This window comes from Varanus komodoensis, unplaced genomic scaffold, assembly GCF_004798865.1.
Source record: "Varanus komodoensis strain SLA01 unplaced genomic scaffold, ASM479886v1 scaffold26, whole genome shotgun sequence".
In the NCBI taxonomy this organism is placed as follows: Eukaryota; Metazoa; Chordata; class Lepidosauria; order Squamata; family Varanidae; genus Varanus; species Varanus komodoensis.
This window is the reverse complement of record NW_025335684.1, coordinates 3,941,979-3,961,656: the sequence shown is the minus strand read 5'-3', so window position 1 is coordinate 3,961,656 and position 19,678 is coordinate 3,941,979. Positions and strand designations below refer to the sequence as shown.

Genomic DNA, 19,678 nt, shown 5'->3' with positions numbered 1-19,678 from the left:
TTCCTGCCTCCATCTGCTTAGCACCCGCCGTTTGCCTCTGTCTGTTCCTCAGTCCTGTGGGTGGGTTTGTCTTTTTCTTTAAAATACTTTGAAGCCAACTTTTGGCGTCTGACCCTCTCATTTGTCCTGTCGCCATTTACAAGAGACTTGTTCCAGAAGCAAGAGGAAAGCACGAGACAAGCCTCATTTCCCCAAGGCTTGGCTTTCCTCACATCTCGGTAGCTGCATTTATAGGGCAGACACGAATTCCCCGGCAGGGTTATCAATCCATCCACTGCTGCTCTTTTATAGTCAAGAGACCAGAGGCGGCGGCGAAGAGAGAGCCAGAGAAATTATTATCGGTGTTAACCGTTGCATCCTTCGCATTGCCAAATAACAGGGGTTGTTTGTTCCCCTGCGCTCTTCGCTGTATAATTTAATAGTCGGAATAATTGTCTTGGAGGTGAGTCTGGTGTTGCTTTCCTGTCTCTAGGTGGAAGGGTGCATCAGAGGGGAAAATACAAGTGTTTCCTTGGATACCTGTACAAAGGAAGAGGCTCACTGGATCATTCAAAGATGCAGTGGACCAGTGACACTGCACTGTAAATCGAACCTGGAAGGTAAGCAGTGACGACACGCCATCACAAATTGGTAGACAAGTGTATATATCGATACACAATATGTGGACCTGAGTCGAAAAAGAATACGGTGACCCACATGCCAGGACAGACTACCCTGCTTTCAGCCTTCTCATCTTGTTCCCTCCACCGGTGGCAACATCTGGATGGAGGCTTTTTACTTGTTTCATGACTGTGCTCCAGGATCAGGGTTTTATGGCAGACGATCTGGCGTTTGATCACCCAGAAAATGGGACCAATTAATTAAATAACAAAGGGCTTAAGGTCTAGAAACTCAAGTGGAAGCATTGCTTGGTGTGTGGTTTTTCGGATAAATGGCAATTACTAAAATTGGCACAGTTATTGAAAATATGGGCAAACTGGAAACCAATTTGGGTACCATGGACTCCAATTGTTTTCTTCAAAGCCCAGCTGAGGTTTTTGACTTCTGGATGGAAGGGGCTAAATTTATGAAATGTTATGATAGCGCTGGGAACATCCATAAGTGTATTAGACTGTGAATTATGAACTCTGCTTATGGATTGATAGAGAAAGCTCTGTTTCGACGTTATCGCTTTTTGATGTATGCATGTTATGCTCTTTCACGCCTGTCTCTGTGATTTTATGCAGTGCGTGTCTGCGTTTGTGTGCATAACTAGAGAAAGAATGCAAGTCCGGAATGATGGCATCAGTCCTTGAAATTGCCTGAGGAACTGGGCAGGGATTTTGATTCTCTTGTTTGGAACGGGGGCTTATGAGGCAACGTGTGGCGTGCCGAGCTCGGAAGGGCTCTGCCATAGGCAGGAGTCCAAGATAAGCCAGGAACCAGGAGCTGTGGGACAAGTCAGCTCAAGATGTTTTGTTGTCTTTAGTGGAGACTGAGGTGATGCTGTCTCCCGTTCCCTGTGCAGAAGCCACCGGGCTGTTTCTCAGGGTAGCTTAGCCACGATCGTGAGCAACTCTAGTTGGGGCCTTTTTTCTGTCTAGACTCGCACAGGTTTGCATCCTTAGGGGCCACGGATCACTCAGCACACATCTCTCTCCCCTCCAATATCTGGGGACCAGCTGCCCAGCATCTGTCACACTGCCTCCTGCTAGAAATCAAAACTGGAGCAAGCTGGAATTGGAGAGCAACCCAAGAGAAAGAGCCAAAGAGGAAGTCTGCCTGTAGGAACATGGCTTGTTGCTTGAGCAAAGCTTGACTGGGTGCAGAAGCGTGTCTTACATTCTTTCCCTCCCCAGAAGATCCCATGACTAATCGGGGTGCGGGGGGAGCCAGCCCAGGTCTGGAAGCTTCTTCCATGAGAAGAAAGTTTATGTGTTGATGGGAAGCACCGATTTTCCTGTCCGCATGGGGCCTACGCAAAAGGCTATCCCAATTTATGTAATCACAGCAGCCTGGTTTTCTGGTTTGTTTGAGCCACTGGGAGTTAAACAAGCTACCTAAATGAGTTACCTGTCAGCATTCCTCAAGCATCCACATTTAAACTCCATGGAATGAATATGCAGTTGCTCAGAATACAGGGATGAGGGGATTCAGAAAGTGGAATTTCTCCCTAGGAAACAATCTTCTCTTTTCCTCTCTCATGTTTTCAGACATAAAAATGAATGCTGATCTTGGCAAGAGCAAGATACAGATTGTGTAGGTGCCAATTAGAGTTGATTATGAAATGATCGAGCTGCACTTTATACTTAAACATGCACACAAAATCGAAATACCCTTTCAAGGATGGAGGAAGTAAAGGTTTGATCTGATTTTTTATGCTGTGTGCTTTCGTGAAGAGTCTCGGCATGAATGGCCACCCTACCTGCTCTTGATGAGAGTTCTCTTTTCTAGTTTTTGGAATGCTTGCTATTTAGAGATAGGTTCAGAGAAGGCTGGGTTCAGACGACACGATAGCTCAGACGCAAAGTCTGAGTGTGTGTTGACGTTTGGCGCATGGGCTGTTGTTGAAATCTGGGCTGTAGTCCAAGGCAGTGATGTGTGAGCAATCTGCTTTGAGGGGGGTTGCGGAGCCCGTCCTCTCTCTCGCCCTACATCTGCCTTGCACAAAGCGTGGCTGGCCAGTGGGAGGCAAGTCCAAGCGAGTCTGTGAAGCCGGCTTGTACGAAAGTTGCACCCTGCCTGTGCACCCCCCGTGCAAGCAGGCGTCTGCTTCCACACACACGACTTGTTGGCTTTGCTCAAAGAACTGTGTACATCGCATACTTTGCCCAAGGAAGGGGTCTGCTTGCATTCCTCGCATCCACAGGCTTGATCTCGGCTCAGCTCACTTTCTGGCCAGGACTGAACATGGGCAAGACGTCCAGCTGCACTAACAAACCATGGCTTGTCAACCATCTAGAGCCCATAAAATAGTCCATGGTTTCTTCTAGGGGTTGTTCACCATGGTTTGTTACCTTAGCTGGGTTCATACATGATAACCCATGTTTCACCAATAATCCACGGTAAAATGACAAGCCACACTGAACCCTTGAGTGCGGATCCTTATCCAAGCCCAGTCAATGTAATGGGAGGGCCCTTCATTCTCCCATTTCCCCGCCAAACCATCCTGGGTAGGTGAAAGAAACCATGGGTCAGTGTTGTAGTGTAACTCAAGCTCTCAGAAAATAACCTACTGCTACTAAATGCCAGCGCCGGAATAATGCCTACTAGCTGCTCACTAGACTAACAGAATCCACCAGTGTCTTGGAGAGGGGTTGAGATCAAGCACCTGCGACCGGAAAACACACCTGGAGGAGGCAAGGGCAGGGCTGACTTGTAGGCAGCTGCTGAATGGCAGCCAAGGGCTGAGAATGGTGGAGACACCCTGGGGACCAGGGAACATCGGACAGCCCGGCGGGGAGCACCATGAGTCAACCTGAGCATCAGAAGCAGGGCGCAAAACCAAGATGCAAGATGGGCTAGTGCAGGGCTGCCAGAAGCTCAGGCCTGGGGGGACAAGTCCAGCCATCCTGGGTTCCTCAGGGAGCCCTGGCCCCGCTTCCTGTGGTGTCTTGGACCCACCTGTTTCACCTTTGGCCCTGCCCAGCACCTGAGAACTCATCCAAACTGGAATTCAGTTCTCAGGCTGGAAGGGGTCCGGCAACCCTGAACTAGTGCCTGGAAGGACGTTCTTGCCTCATCTCTGTGACCGAGTCTCGCTTCAGCTCCTGTTGGCCCTCGGCTCAGCATCACTGCCAGTCAAGCAAGGTGACCCTTGACCGAATTGGACCTTTGGCCTGATGCAGCGCAGGGCAGCTTCCCGCGTCCACACTGCCACCGGCTTTTTCCTCTCCAGGTTATCGGAAGCTGCTGTCCGAGATGGAAGACGGGCTGATCACCTCAGGGGACTCCTTCTACATCCGCCTGAACCTGAGCATCTCCAGCCAGGTGGACTGCTGCTCCCTGTCGGTGAAATGCGACGAAATCTTGCACGTTCTCGACACCATGTACCAGGGGAAGTGTGAGTGGTTCTGTGCCCGGGTGGATCCGATCACCGACAAGGACCTGGAAACAGGGACCATCCCCAACTGCAGCAGGTGAGCGTGAAGCACTTGAAGGCCCTTGCTTGGCTCCACCGAAAAGCCTCGAGACTCGGCCGTCCTGGGGGCAGAGGAGGTGGGGGGCCTCCTCCCGTCTTCGGGCAGGGCCCACGAAAGGACCCAAGTCCAGGATTCACTCCCTGGCATGCCCAGATATTCAGGCTGGAAACATCCTCCGCCTGGTTTACAAATGGTTTCCTTGTTTCCAAAATTTATTAGTTTCCTCACAGCTACAAGCACTCAGGATGACATTCAATAAACACAGAGATAAAACTGTGTCGCTGTTAAAAATGGAAAGACAATAAACTATCAATCCAAAGTGAGGGACGCTTAAAAGGGCTGACCTGCTCCTGACCACAACTCCCATCAGCCCCTGCTAGGTCAATCCTGTCTGGCTTGGAAAGAAACAGCCTCCTGTGTCCCCAATCTGAAATGATGCCAACTTGGAACTGATGAAGATGGAAAGGGACATTTCTTAGCCCCGCTGCTAACTCACGGCCTTGGCTGCTCTCTCAGCATCAGTATCTTCCCTACCCCACCCCACCCTTTCCCTCTGCCCCAACATCATAATCTTGGCCTCCCTCGCAGAGCTCTGTCAGGGATTCCTCAGAGACGGCATTTTTGAAGAGCTTTGACCACTCAAAAAGCACTATAAATGCCACGAATTATTAACTTGAGAGCTGCTTTGCAAAATTCCCAAAATGCATGGAACTAGATGCAAAACCAAAATGTTAAACTTTTCCCTCAGATTTCAGGAGGGACTGGATGGGGTGATTTCAGGGTATGAACACCCCAAAGGTTCGGCAGGGCTTGCCAGTGGGTGGGGGGAAAGGCTAGCCTTCGCTTCCCTTGGCAGCAAAACCATTTCTGTCCGTACCCAATTCAACCTGCTTCTAGGTGGCTGGGGGAAATGACACCAGCCCTTTCTCCCATCAACCAGGATTCCCAGGTTTGTAAAATAAATGCCTGGGAAACCGTTGAACAGGGATAGACAGCTTCTCTTCTGAGCTTCCATGACCTGTCTTGGAGAAGAAGAGGAAGAAAAAAGCCTTAAAAAATTAAGCAATTATAATATGCAGTCAAGAGCCCCTCTCCAGTCATTCAGTCGTGTGTGATGCATTTGTTTCCTCCTTGAGTGTCACCGCAGTTAATGCCCTGCCTTGTGCGTGTACACACTTTCGAATCCTCCTTTGCAGAGCCCAGCAGCTTCTGCTAGTGAAGCTGCAGCGACTCATGAACAAAGGCAGCAGGGATGAAACAGACAGTTCCTACGGCACGCTCCGAACACCTCGGGTAAGTCGCTGTTTCCATAAGCCCACAAGTCCCTCAAGTTTGAGCTCCTCCTCCTCCTCCTCCTCCTCCTCCTCCTCCTCCTCGTTTTCTGTCTCTTTCATCTCTGTCTCCATCTCCATCCTTTTCATCTGGATAATCTGATGGTGGCCATTTTCATGCAGTTCAAAACCGGCCTGCATCTCTCACTGGTGCCTTCATCCTGGCTTGGCATTGCCAGTTTTTGCCCAGGTCCACAGCACATCATGGACCGTGCTGCTGACCCTGAAGAACTCTGGGTTTTTCCCTCTTTGCAATCACTGCTTGTTCAGTTGCCTGGGTAAGGATCAGAGCAGTGAGAAGAACAAAGGGAAGGTGCACACCTTGATCACTTCTCCGGGGAGCTGGTCTGACCAAGCCAAGAGAGGGGGAAGAGCGCAAGCTAATAGGCCAGAGGATGGGTGGTGCTGTGTACTGAAGCGATCAAGGGGTTAGGCGCACAGCTACACCCCCCCCAGTAAAAAAAACCACACACTTGCATGGGTTAATTTACAGATGCTCTCGGTGTCAAGGCCATGCGAAGCAAACGCCAGCTAATCCAGGGGGATTTTTATTTTTTTTATTTATTAAAACATTTTTATGCCGCCCCATTCGCCGAAGCCTCGGGGCGGCTTACAACAATAAATTAAAACATCCTAAATAACATTTTAAAATATATACATTAAAATAAAATACAAATATACAATATAAAATAAGCCACCCTGGCCCGATAAAATTCAATAATATTAACATTTAAAATGCTGCTTAAATAAAAAGGTCTTCGCCTGGCGCCGAAAAACAAATAACAATGGCGCCAGGCGGACCTCTCTGGGGAGCGCATTGCATAACTTAGGCGCCACCGCTGAGAAAGCCCTCCTCCGAGTAACCACCCTCCTAACTTCTTTCACAGAGGGCTCCCGGAGAAAGGCCTCTCCCGCCGATCTCAGGGGGCGGTTGGGCATATATGGATGTAAGCGCTCCTTCAGGTAGCCAGGACCCAGTGCAGCAGAGATCACCGGGCACCCGGATGGCAGCTGCTCACCAGACAGCTCTGCATGGAGGATCTGGGGCTGCGGCCCAGTGGGCTGCCACCGACAGCCACCTCTGTGCCCGAGGGACCTCCAAAACCAGGAGCCAGCACTGCTTTCAGTGAACGGCTCTTGCACCTTGCCTTGGTTGATCATTTCATGGAATGTGTCTGGAATCCAGTGGATTCTCATAGCCGTGCCCGTCCAAAGCTTAAGAGCACTACTCTCCTAAATCATCCCGCTGTCAGGAAAGGCACAGGTTGCTGCTACAAGAACAGGCAGTGAAGAAGAGGCAGGAAGGAGGGACGACCTGATTGACAGTGTTGAGAACCAGCATCCGAAAAATTGATGACTTAGAACCATCCCAGCAAAAAGTGGGAATTAGCTAAGAAATGGGCAGACAATGAAGAGCTTGGGAGAGCGTGTCCCTGTGGAGAAGTTGGGCTACAACTCCCATCATCCCAGGCATTGGCCACGATGGCTGGGGCTGATGGGAGCTGGAGGGTAACCGATTCTCCACTGCTGGCTTAGAGGGTTGTGTAAAGGTATTTGCGGAGCACCAGATGTAGTTGAATCACTCATCCGGTCAGGTTTTGTGATATTAGGGAAAATATAATAGGACTAAGATATATTATGAATACCGGAATATTATTAACATTTTGGGAACAAAACTTATTATCAAAACACTCCCACAGAGGCAGCCACATTTTGAAGACACTGACAATCTGAAAATACGATGTTTACGTTTTTACGATGTAATTGTGGAAGGGTTATTGATTCACATGTTAGTGGAGGTACTGAACCCTTCCCAGGCACACACTTAAAAAAACAAAACAAAACAAAACACTACATTGTTTTCCTTCTCAGTAGCCCAATCTTTGAAGCTTAGAACCTTCTTTGGGTTCTGAGAATGGCCCTTGATGCTTGTGCGCCCCGGACTGGAAGGCCCATGAGCCTGCAGTGAGGAGTGGGACAGGGTCAGGAATGACGACCTCCATGTCCCCATATCTTGTGCTGTCGAGGACAGATTGTCTTGGAAGGCTCCTTTTGACTGGGTCACCATGAACTGGATACGATTCAATGCCCCATAACAGCAGCAGAAAAGCCCACCTCACCATGTTCCTGGGTCATATGCAAGTTAGAGCTGCTTTCAAGGGATCTGAATGTATGTCTTTTTGTTCTCAAATGTTTCCCCCTTTGCTGTTCCTACCAGAACACTCTGCAGCCAGAGGATCACACGCCTCCAAATGACTCTAAAACTAGTCCTCGCCTGTCCCGAGCCAGCTTCCTTTTGGGCCAGATCTTGCAGGTAAAAGGAGGAAAAAAACAGAATCTCTCTCTCAGCAAATAGGTTTTTGCTGACTTTTCCACATTCTGTCCATGTACATGCTTCCATAGGGTTCAGAAGAGCTGCAGAAGGTAATTTGGAGGAAACAACAGGGCTTGGGTTAGAAAAGACCAGGAATTCTGTTTCTGCCCGGAAATGAGATTTGCCTTCCTGAGCCTAAGCGAGAGAATGTGCTGTCCAAACGTCATCACAAATTCTCAAGGGTGCACTTGCAGTTGAAAATTACGCACCCCCTCCCACCAAAAAGGCAATTCACCAATTGCACAGCTTAAAAAACGTGCAATTTCATGCTTTACTCAATGAAGTTAATCTGCCCAACCTTGGAAATATTTGTAAATGTGGACTTTTTAGGTGCAACATTCCCATGGGATCAGACTTGTTTTGTGCAGCTTTCCCATTCACGAAACAATAATCCAAGGCAAGCATGATCTCAGGGTCAAGAGAACCGGGGTGTAGCCCTGCTGAGACGCCGTCACTGTGAGATGGGAGCCCATCCGTCCTGATGGGGTTTCCCTCTCCTCAGTTTGTCAGCAGGTCTGAAAACAAATACAAGCGCATGAACAGCCACGAACGGGTGCGCATCGTCACTTCGAAAGACGGCCGTCCCAAATCGGAGGGACAACCGGTCACGAAGGCGCTGTTGGACAGATTTGAAGGTACAGAAATGGCCAGAGGACAAGCATTTGGGCAACCTGGAGAAGGTTGCAGGAAAAACCGCCATTGGGATGGGGCGGGTCCTGAATACTCGCCACCCAGTCCAGCAGCCTGTCCTTGCTCTCTGTCTGTTAGGACAGGGGGTGCTGAAGCTCTTTCGGGCCACCCCGGCCCAATTCTCACTTGGACCCTTGATTTCTAACCTGGCGGATCCCTCTGGGGCCTGCTCCCCACCTCCAGCCCACACAAGAGGCCTTTTCGCATGGTGGCAGGTGCCTCTCCAACCACAGGTGTCCACCTCTTCTTCCCCAGAGTTCGACTCAGTGAGTGAGATCAACAGAAGCTTCAGCCTGATCCCTTACAGCTCCGTGAGACCCACCCACTGCGACCGCCGGCGCCCGGTCCTCTTCAGCCCCACGCTCCTTTCCAAGACCTTCATCCAGAAGCTACTCAACTCTGGGGGGGCCCTCGAGTTCAACTTATGCAAGCCAGGTAATCTTGCCAAGCTGGCCAACTGCAGTACCTGTGAAAACCCCCTCTCCCAGCCAAAGGCCACCCAATGTCCGTGGGGACTTGTGGGTCGAGTTCTTTCTCCAGAAGAGGCTCAGCACCACAGATAGTGCTGTTGAGAGCTGGAGTCTTTCCATCGCCCCACCACGGCTGGGGCCCCAGCTTTTGCCAGAGGCAGGCAGGGTGGGAGCTGACATAGACGGAAGCCCAGAATCTGATGTTGGCCCCCGTGGATTGTGTGTGTCGAAAAAGCTCTGGGTGTAAGAACTGTGTTGGTTTAATCTGATAGGTAAGCAGAAAGACAAGAATTTCCCTGAACTGCCACATCAAAATCTTTCAAGCATCATAAGAAAAAGCAAATACATATACATGGAACACCGTCATATTACCTTGAACTTCTTAGAAAATGTCAAGCAAATATAGCAGTCTAAAAAATGACATACTTCTTTATTTAGAGTGCTTTTTAGGCTGCCCTTGAGAGCAGTACCTCTGAAGGTGCTGCGCGAGATAAAATTATATCAATACTCCGAAAATGAATAGAAAAATAGTAAATAAGTATTCACTACAATACTATAAAAACAGATAAGGACATTGGGGCCTGCAATCCACAGATTACAAAAGGATCAGTGAAAACAAGTCAGTCTTCCGTGCCCCTCAAAAGCTTGCAAAGATTGAATCCCCAACAGCGTCACCGCCCAGGTCAGCACTGAAGATTGTACTCCAAATTTGTACTCCAAATTTGCACTCCATGACCTGGTTCACGTATTATGAAAACCAAAAGTGTGGATGGAGTATCAGTTAAACATGGATTGCCATTAAATCATGGTTCGTTTCTGATTCATGGACCCTGCACTGTGGTTTCATTGTGGGTTGGTAACCATGCACAACCCAAGAGTCCATGGCCTAAGAACAAGCTATGGCCTCTCTTTCTGGGTTATCCATGATAACAACCCATAATTAAACCATAACACAAGGTTCTTGCATAATGGAAACCCCTGATCCATTGACAAGCCAAGATTCATCCACAGTTCATGATTCAGTGAGAACGCCCACTGCTGAATTGCCATGAAGTGCAATCCAGACTTCTATTTCTTTTAGGAGATGCTAAAAAAAGAAACCCTTGATGGGCATCAGGCAACCTCTGGTTTGGCACTCTCAAGGTCATGCATCTTGAAGTTAATTTTCAAGTTTCCTGCCCTCATCAACTGCTTAAAGTGTGGAAGGCATATTTTCAAGTCCTGTCATTGAGTTGGTTGGTTGGTTGGTTTTGGCCTTTCCCTTTTATCCTCCTCTCAGTCTGCAAGTCTAGGTCACACTTACCTTGGGCTACCTTCTTTCCTTCCTTCCTTACTTCTGAGTAAACACACCTAGGCTTGCACAGCAATCGTGGGTAAATGATTCACTGGCACCCCTGGCAAATGGATGCGGGGGAGATCTGTCAAGGGTTACTTCTCCCTGCGGAGAAGCAGGACTAGATACTGGGAGCAAACCGTGGGAGCTGCCCGTTATTTCCACAGACCTTTCCTGGAAGTATCTGGCTGGCAGCTACTAGGGGACAGAATCCTAGGCTGGAAGCACATTTGGTCTGATTCAGCCGCAAAGCCTTCCCTACAATATTCCGCTCTCCTACACATATCCAATTCTCTAGCTGCTGCGGAACATACACACTCGGGTGTCAGAACGCCGTCTTTCAAAAGAGCCTGACATCGCAACACAGGCTCGCAATTACACAGACGTCAGTTCATTCTCCGGCCCTGGCACTTCATATGTTGTTTCTTGAAACAGGTCATGCTCAAGTTCACCAGATTTAACTAGTTTGAGGATAAACACACTGCCAGTGATGTTCCCTGCCAGCGAAAGCCTCGGGATTGTAAATCTGCAGATAATGACTGCAACACTCATTTCTTCTACGCCTTTTATGGGCTGCATCCCCTGTCCTCTTGCTCAGCCCCGCCTTCTGGGGAACTTTGGGATTCCTGAAGCAGTGACTTTGAATCAGACTGGATTGGAGTCCAGTCTCGGATGCAGGCGTGAAACCGGGCGGCTGCTCCAAAGTGCCATCGGTGCAACCCCTGAAGTTTTGGTTGTGCGTGTCCAAACCTTGGATTCAGATCTCTTGTGGCCTGTGTCCACCCTGGCCCACACACACACACAAACACACACACACAGGGACTGGAAGCAAGGCCCTACAAGGAGAGGACATATTTCGGCTTGAGAAGAAAAGACAGGAGATAGTTCTTGAAAGGCTGTCACACGGGAGGGCTGGAATCTCTCCTTGATAATCCCAGAGTGAGAGACACAGAAAAATGGGCTCAAGTTACAGGAAGCTGGATTCCAGCTAGATCTCAGGAAGAACTTCCTGACTGTTAGAGCAGTACAAGGAGTCAATAACCTCCCCACAAAAACCTTTATTTATTGTAAGCAGCCCCAAGATGTCCTGTAGGGGGCAGGATAGAAAAGCTTTGAACAAATAAATAAAATAAATACACCTATGGAGGTTGTGGGCTCTTCCACACGGAAGGAATTCATTCTGCAGCTGGACAACCATCACGGAGAGATGCTTCAGCTTAGAGTCCTGCAGTGAGTGAGGGGCTGGATCTGATGGCCGCATTGCCCCCTTCCAAAAGTACCTACTCTAAGCTTTGATGATAGTTCTACCTTCCTTTCCAGATATCATAACAAAGGAAGAATTCTTGAGGAGAAACATGACAGAAGCAATTATATATTCCCGAGAAAGGAATCCACACACCTATGAATGTATTTTTCCTGCAAATATTGAAGCTGTCGCTGCCAAGGTAATTGGGTTTTTGCCTAGATCATTGGGCAGGGCAGAGATGCTGCTGTTTGGAAATCTCTGAAGTGGCTGCTTGCAAGCCTGGCTCCCTCAAACAGTCAGAAAAGCGGGGGACAGCACTGCTGGACCCTGTTTCTTCTGCATAAGGGAAAGATAGCCAGAAACTTGAGGCGTCTTGGTGCAACATGCTTTATTTACAAAAATGCCAGCAGAACATTCAAGGGAGATGGGCACCCCTACAAGGCAGAAGCAAGGAAGGTGCAGGGTGTTTCTTTCAACCCATGTTTGCTTAGCAGGCTATATTCAATTTACATATCTACGCATACAGCAATTCTGCCAGCGCACCCTGTCTTTTCATCAGCTCTGTCTATTTTTATTTCTGCCGCTGCTCGGTGATCCGAGCTCTGCACAGAGCTTTCCCTGTGCTGCTTTTCTGCAAGGTAATCTCTAGGAGGAGCTGTGCACTAGCAGAAAAGCAGAACTGGCAGAGGGGATGGAATGGCATTGTCCCAAACGGGACTGAGTAGCTCCTTCTCCCTGTTCCGAAGTGCGCTGACAAAGCAGAGGCGAAACTGGAGGACCACAACGTCATCGCAAGTGCCTGCAAACAGCCATGAATCAGGAATCACAAGCGCCCAGTCAGGGCCCCGTGTGGAAAAGACCAAAGAAACGGTGCCCAGCGATAATCCTAAAGCAGAGCCCATTCTTAGCCCATAAATAATGTAGCAGCCCCTCTATTTCCTTTCTTGATTCCTTTGAACTTTCTTCTACTACACAAAATGTTCCTCCGCATCTGTCTGTCTGCCTCCCTCCTTCTCTTCCTCTCTCTTCCTCTCTCTTCCAGACACGCACCTAACGGTTTTTCATCTAGCCAGGCATCCTCTCCCATGCATTCACTCTTAATCTCGTTCGCACTTGCTCTTGCTCGCTCGTCATACTGTTTATGTTATTTAATATGCACACGGATGCATGCTCTGGGTCCAGCTTGATGGCCTCCAGGCATAATCGTGGGGGGGCAGCATTGGATTATACACCGAGCCCCCACCCCCCTCACAGCCAGCATGGAAGGAACAGCACCAGCTTCCCCCTCCCAGGTTGCCACTGGCCTCAGAGGGGCGAAAGGGGGATTCTGGGAGTGCAGAGGGCGAGAGGCGAGAGGCGGAGATTTATACAGGTTGCAACTGCTTCCTTCCCGGCCTGCCTCTTCCCCCTCCCCCCCAGTGCTTTATCTCGGCCTCCCCAACCTTGTGCCTTCCAGACGTGTTCCAGACAGTCCATGGCCCTGCTGGATGGGAATTCTGGGAGTTGTGGTCCAAATGCCTCTGAAGGCCGCCAGGCTGGGGAAGGCTGCTTTACCTGGTTGCTGAAAATGGGCACCTGAATAATTCTCCCTTCTCCCCAAAACAGTCATTCGGTGTTCCGTGCTCCCCTGCACATAGACAATGCGGTTTTGTCCATACAACAATCTGCGCGTTGAGAAGGAGTGTGCGAGGCGGTGCTGCCGCACCCGCTTTTCCTCTCCTACTTTCCATCCTCTTCCTAGTTAAGTACTGAAATTGTCTCGTCTTGTAAATTAGCCTTGCCTCTTCACATTCTGTTTTTCTCACAATCAGCTCCATCTGATGCCTTCTGTTCGGTTGTGCTTTATTGCACAATCCACCTTGACACAGCCAAGCGTCGCTTAGTTTGTAAATTTGCTTTCATATTTCACTTTTATCTTTTTACATTTCTTTGCTTCAATTTTCATGCACCTATAGGGAAGAGGGGAGGGAGTTGGTGTGGAATATGTGGGTGGGTGTGGAGAGAGAGAGCGAGCGAGAGAGAGAGAGAGAGAGAGAGAGAGAGAGAGAGAGAGGTTTCTCTGTGCAGAAAGCAACCATGATGTGGAGAACAAAGATTATAATGTCAGGTCCAAACAGATGGCATCAAATGCAGCAAAACTTGTTAAGCAGCAGGGAAAAGACAAGTGTAAGAGACGGTTTTATTTTCCTTTGAGAAGTAATTACAGAACATGCTTCATTTGAACAAACGAAGTTCAATTACGTTCGTTGGTTTTTGTACATGCTACCTTCATTTTGGCATAATCCCCATCTTTTGATCAGTTAATTCTCCTTTGGAAAACGGAGCCTTTATAGTGCATTGACAAATGAATGTGACGGCGAAGGGAGGCGTGGAGGTGTTTTTTGTCTGTGCATCAGGTGGTTCGGTTCCAGACCCGGGAAGCGCACAGCTGCAGTACCAGGCACGGCAATTTAGGCAGGGCCGGGTGTTGCTGGAAATGACAGGTGTTACTGCCGCTTCAACAACATCGCAGGAGCCCTGCTGGACTGAGCCATCTGGGCTCGCCCAGTGACCACGCAGCTTCCCACGGAAGCCTGCACACCAGGCGCAAGCACAACCGCTGCCTCCCCAAGCGCCCCCACCATCGGTGGGCGCCTGTGTTCGTTAGTGTAGCACATCTTTCCACACCACAATAGACAAAACTCTTTGCCTGTTATCCTGGAGGCAGCCTGGAGCCATCAGGACTGGGCTTGGGCTTGGGTTGGGCTTGGGCTTAGGGTTCTCTGCCATGAATATGCCCAGTTCCCTTTTAAATCCCTCCAAATGGGTGTCATCCATTCATTTTATGCTACCAAATCCCAGTCTAATTCTGTGCGGTGTGAAGAAGTCCTTCCTTTGATCTGTCCTGAATGTCTCACCCATCTGCTTCATGCGATGGCTCTACGGAAAGATAGAAAGAAGCCCAAGTTGGAGTGGAAGGAATCCATCTTTTGCCAGTTTGCCCCCCCACACACACACACCCAGCGTTATCATGCAAGGCTCATTCTGAATCAGTTCTGCACCTGCCCTGGAATGCCTTCCTGGGTAGCTTTTATCTCTGCAGTGGGTAGCAGAGCTCGTGCCTGGCCCTGGTTCCTTCACCTCGCAAGATCCAACAGTCTTGCACGAACAAGATCTCCAAAGGATCCGTGCGTCAGCCATGGGACATCCCTTCCCCTTCCAATGTAGAGTAATGCAAACACAGCCCCTTGCCGGCCAGCCTGGCCATGGCACCGTGTGAGCCTCTGGCCCCAGGCAGCACAGGGTGTGGGAGGAAGATGCGGTGCATTCGGCCACCTCTGCAAAGTTAGCTTGCTGACTTGAGGTGGGAGGGCAGATGCTTCCCCACTGGCAGCACAGAAGAACAATTTAGCAGCCAGCTCAGGTGGGTTTTATACATGGAGTCAGACAGGACACCATCTTCTTCTTTGCTTCCAGCAGCAAAATGCCTCCAGGAAATGTGCAAATCAATTCCCCAACAGGGAAGGCGGTGGGTGACGGGAATGGAGAAGAGACAAGAAGCAAGAAGAGGGCACAACGGAAAGAGGGGGGCAGGAGAGGGACATAAATGCCCACCACAATAGTTTGGGGTGTGTTTGGACTGAAAAAAGACCATTTTCCCCAGCCTCCCTTCAGCCTGAAGAGGTGTTGGCTGACATCCCTCCACCATCAGCGATCGGAGAGACGCTGCAAGTTCAGGACTTTTTCCCTCTAAACATGCCACAGGGTTGCCCTCCTTTTCTTTTATAACTTTTCTAACTTCTTTTATATCGTTTATATTTTTTATTTATTTTACATTATTAATTTTAATTTTATATTGTTATTTTTGTATCGTATTGTATTTTATTGTGTTGTAAGCCGCCCCGAGGCTTCGGCAAGGGGCGGCATAGAAATGTTCTAATAATAATAATAATAATAATAATAATAATAATAATAATAATAATAGATGCTTTTAGGCGAGCATGAAGTAGCAGCTGGAGTGTCAGACTGGAGGGGTAGAACGTTAGGCCTTGGTGGAAATGTGGCCCCATTTGGCTGTTTAGGGTTCCTATTCCTTGCTCCAGCCACCAATAATTTCACAGTTTCCTGGCCGATGTCTTAATTTTTTCCATAACCTAAGAAAGGGAGATGCGTCTGCTAAATCTTCACTACTTGCAGGAAGAATTTTAATCTAAAATAGCCTGGCGTTGGGGTTATTCTGGTCTCATCCTCTAATTAGGTATAAAACCCCAATTATTTCGTGGTGGGATGAAGTCGAATGGCTTGGGGTAAAGGCACTGCAGGAGAACTGGGGGTCGCAGGGGGTTCAGAGCGATTTGGCTGCCGGTGGCAGTACCAGGCCTACAAAGCAGCCAGGGAAGCTGACGAGGGAGGAGGAGAGCTGCAGGGGTGAAGAGCACAGGCACAGATCCCTTGGGAAACTGAGGCAGGGGCCCTCTTGGGGTCTCTCAAGAGAAGGGCAGTCAGCATGCCTTTGATGTAACGTATTTTTTACCAGGCCTGGGCTCGGGGGGAGGCGATTTGCCCGATTCCATCTGAGATAGTGACATTCTGAGCTGTACTCATCCAGTCTTTTCCTGGCTTCATGTTTACAGAACAAACACTGTCTGCTTGAGGTTGGCATCGGCTGCACGAAGGATTTAATCAAAGCCAAGATCTATCCCATTGTTCTCTTTATTAGAGTCTCCGAGAAAAACATCAAGAAGTTCAGGTATGCAGAATCTCCCGGTAATTCTGGTGTGCTCAGTGGACATCACTGAAGAGATATTGACAAGGCCAAACCACGCCATTTCTTTCCTCTTGGGCAATATTTTCATGTCTGGACTAATACTGTTATATGCTCTTTCCTCCGCTTGGGAAATCCAACATGATGGTGGATTAGGAGTGCACAAAACCAGACACCCAGTAGCCATTGGCGATCCCAACTAGTCTTAACATGTAAACATAACAGGAAATCAATGAAAAGCAATTACTCCTTGGGATGCCGCCTGGCAGATCAAAAGCGGCTCTAACGAATCAAAGCTAGTTAAGCAATGCAGGCAGGTCCCTGCTCCCAAGTAGCTTACATGGTAAAATAGGCAGTGGAGAAGCAACAAAGGTCATGGCTTTGTGTTTGTACTGTAGGTGTTCATTTTGCTTTTTTAATCTAGCTGGAGATCTATAGTTCTGGGGGGGGGGGGGGGGTTAAAAATGTAATAAATGAGTGCATGGATAATGAGAACTGCAGTAAAGGAGGAAAGCAGGGAAGTGTGTTTCCAGAGGCTTAATTTTGATTAAAGTTGGGTGTGTGGCTCAGCCCAAGACCAGAGCCAGTGTGGTGTGGTGGTGTTGCGCTGAGCCCCTGAAAGGTCTGGATTGGTGTCTCCACTCAGCCATCAAGCTCACTAGGAGACCCTGGGCCAGTCACAGGCTCTCAGCCCAGCCTACCTCGCAGGGTTGTTGTTGTTGTGGGGTTAAGACTGAGAACAGCCGATGGAGACTGATGCATGCCATTCTGAGTTATTTGTAAGGAGAAATAAGATGGGATATAAATTGAAGACATTTTATAATAAACAAAACGGAGAGGAGGAAAAGCAGTGTGCAAGCCAACTGGGGATCTTTGCGGGGAAAAATAGGATGTAAATATAATCCATCCATTGAAAGCCCTACAAATGTGGTTCTGTCACAACTGCTGCACATCTCCAAGTGTGTCACACTTCTCCATCAGAAAGCCAAGGTCACTCATTCATTCATTCATTCATTCGTTGGTTTTGTATGCCGTCCCAATTACTTTCATAGTCTCTGGGCGGCTTACAAAGAGCAAACGGAAAAACAGAACCCATAACAACGACCCACAAAACAATAGCACTGCATCTGAAATAGGAATAAAAACAAAAATAAAAAGAGATTAATTATTAAAATACTGGGGAAAATATAAAGGAAAAGAGTGATGGCGCCAAGCGAACCTCCCTGGGGAAAGAATTCCATACAACTTTTTGTTGGGTAGTAGCATAAATAAACATTATTTCTGGCACTTCCTCCTGATTCCCAGTGGCCCTTTTTGCTCAGGGGTGCAGAAAGTACGTTGTGGGAATTGGTTTGAAGGGAAGGAAAAACGCTGAGCCGTGTCTGCTTTCTTGGCCTCCTTGCATCAAACAGGAAGCTGCTACCGAAGCCGGAGATAGAAGACGAGTTATTACGGATGTGCCGTCAGAACGAGAAGGAACTGGAGGGCTTGCCTTGCCTTTATGCCTCCTTGGAAGCAGACACCTGGAGCAGCATTGAGGACCTCCCCCGGATAATCAAGGAAAAGGTTTGGGAGGAACAGCAGAAAACCATCTGGATCGATGAGGACCAGTTGTGAAGCACAGAGCCAGCCTGGGCCCTGGATCCTGCTTGGTACCCACAGTGCCAACGGCTTTGAGAAACCCCTGATGTGGTCCCGATCCATCTTTACCAGCTGCTGGGGACTTTCAGCAACCGGCAGGATGCTGAGCGTGAGAGAGGAATAAAAGCACCCCCAAACAGGGGCCGTTCAGCGGTGGGGACCCCGGATGCGAGTTGGGATTCTGGCCGGGATTCTGCCACCGGAGATCTTCCCTGCTGGAGGGATGTTTGGCCATCAAAGAGACGTTTGACACAGCCTAATATTTCAGTTCTCAGAGTGCAAGAAGCTTCGGTGTCGCTAGGGAAGACACCAAGCCCACCAAGCCCATGTCTTTGGAGAGGCAGATGCAGCCCGATGATTGTGGCGGGGTGGCATGCTTCGAACTCAAAGCATGCATTTCACAGGAGAGATTTAGCCTGCAGCAAAATGACTCCTGGGCCACATCTTCACTACAAAATATATTCCCGTTTTCTGCCAGTGTGTTAGGGCTTTTGCCAACGAATCCTAAGAATAAATGATCTTGGTTAGGGCAAAGAATGATCCCTAGCAGCCTTCCTTTTCCCCCATATGGCATTACCGTTCCCAATGTTCCTACAGGATTGGGAATAACTGCTGCATACAATTGCAACAAGAGCTTTGCAGTTTCCCATTTTCACACCGAAGACAGAAATTGCACCAAGACCGAACTATTTCCCAGAAACAGCAAATACGTGCTGTCCCCTCCCACCACCCCCCACCCCACACTGCCTGCCACCAGCTCCTTGTAGTGCCGTAGTTTCCCTACTCTGGCACCATTAGTTCCCCCAGTGACTGCTGCTCACTCCACTTTGTCCCATGGGCAATCCCGCCCAATCAGGGATCACACCACTCCAGATGACATCACAACTGAGCCTAGCCAATCAGTTATGGCAATGTGATTACAGTGCTGATTGCGGCCATGAGCCCGGGAAAAGCAGAAGGTATGTTTCCAAGAGGCGCTGAGCACTTCTCAAGACAGGAGTTGTTTTTCGGCACTGCTGAAAGTGTTAACAAAGCAACAGCAAAACTCCACCTGCTATTTTGCCAGAGATCTTCTGTTAGTTCATAAGCCAGGCATGCCCTGATCCATGGAAACTCTGACCACCTGTCGTCTTACGGGAGGAAAATTTGCCTGGCACTGCAGCAGTGTGGTCCCTCATCCCTCTGGGGCTCAGTGGGCATACACAGGGCTAAAATAAATCGAGGTTGCGCAGCTGTGCCTGGCAGATTGCATCCCATGTCTGCAGTAGACGAGCACTATTTCCATCCAGCCCTTTGAAGAATACAGATTGCCAAAGGCTTTGTTGCTGGCAGCTAAAACAATTCCCCCACTTTAAAATCTTAAATTAAGTGGCGAGTTTTCCACATACCCATAGCAAGCTGCCTTGTCACTTGACATATTTTCTTCTATAAAAACATTTATGACCCCATAAAAATAACAGCCTCTCTCTCTCTCTCTCTCTCTCTCTCTCTCTCTCTCTCTCTCTCTCTCGTGTGTGTGTGTGTGTGTGTGTGTGTGTGTGTGTGCTGGAAATGTTATGGGTTTTAGCCTTTCAACTGAATGCAAGAGTCTCTGGATGGTGAGAACTAAATGCAAGAAGTTCTCTCAAATTAGGGCTTTTTATAGATGAAGTTGGAGCCAGTGCTTGAAGAGGGGTGGGGTGTGTGACTCCACAGTTTCAAGTTAAGGTGGGATTCCACACCGGCAAT

The 19,678-nt window shown here is 48.8% G+C and overlaps 1 protein-coding gene across 4 annotated transcripts in view; it reads left to right on the top strand.

The window, feature by feature from the left end:
* Positions 1-19,391, top strand: part of CARD11 (caspase recruitment domain family member 11) — a 76,067-nt gene extending 56,676 nt beyond the window's left edge. For all 4 annotated transcript variants that reach the window (XM_044433798.1, XM_044433797.1, XM_044433796.1 and 1 more), the window contains exons 16-24: positions 473-599; positions 3,878-4,118; positions 5,318-5,414; positions 7,671-7,766; positions 8,329-8,461; positions 8,772-8,951; positions 11,640-11,764; positions 16,179-16,294; positions 17,722-19,391. In XM_044433798.1, coding sequence (XP_044289733.1) covers positions 473-599; positions 3,878-4,118; positions 5,318-5,414; positions 7,671-7,766; positions 8,329-8,461; positions 8,772-8,951; positions 11,640-11,764; positions 16,179-16,294; positions 17,722-17,926 — 1,320 coding nt within the window. In that variant the 3' untranslated portion in view covers positions 17,927-19,391. The remainder of the gene's footprint in view (positions 1-472; positions 600-3,877; positions 4,119-5,317; positions 5,415-7,670; positions 7,767-8,328; positions 8,462-8,771; positions 8,952-11,639; positions 11,765-16,178; positions 16,295-17,721) is intronic.
* Positions 19,392-19,678: the final 287 nt, after the last annotated feature.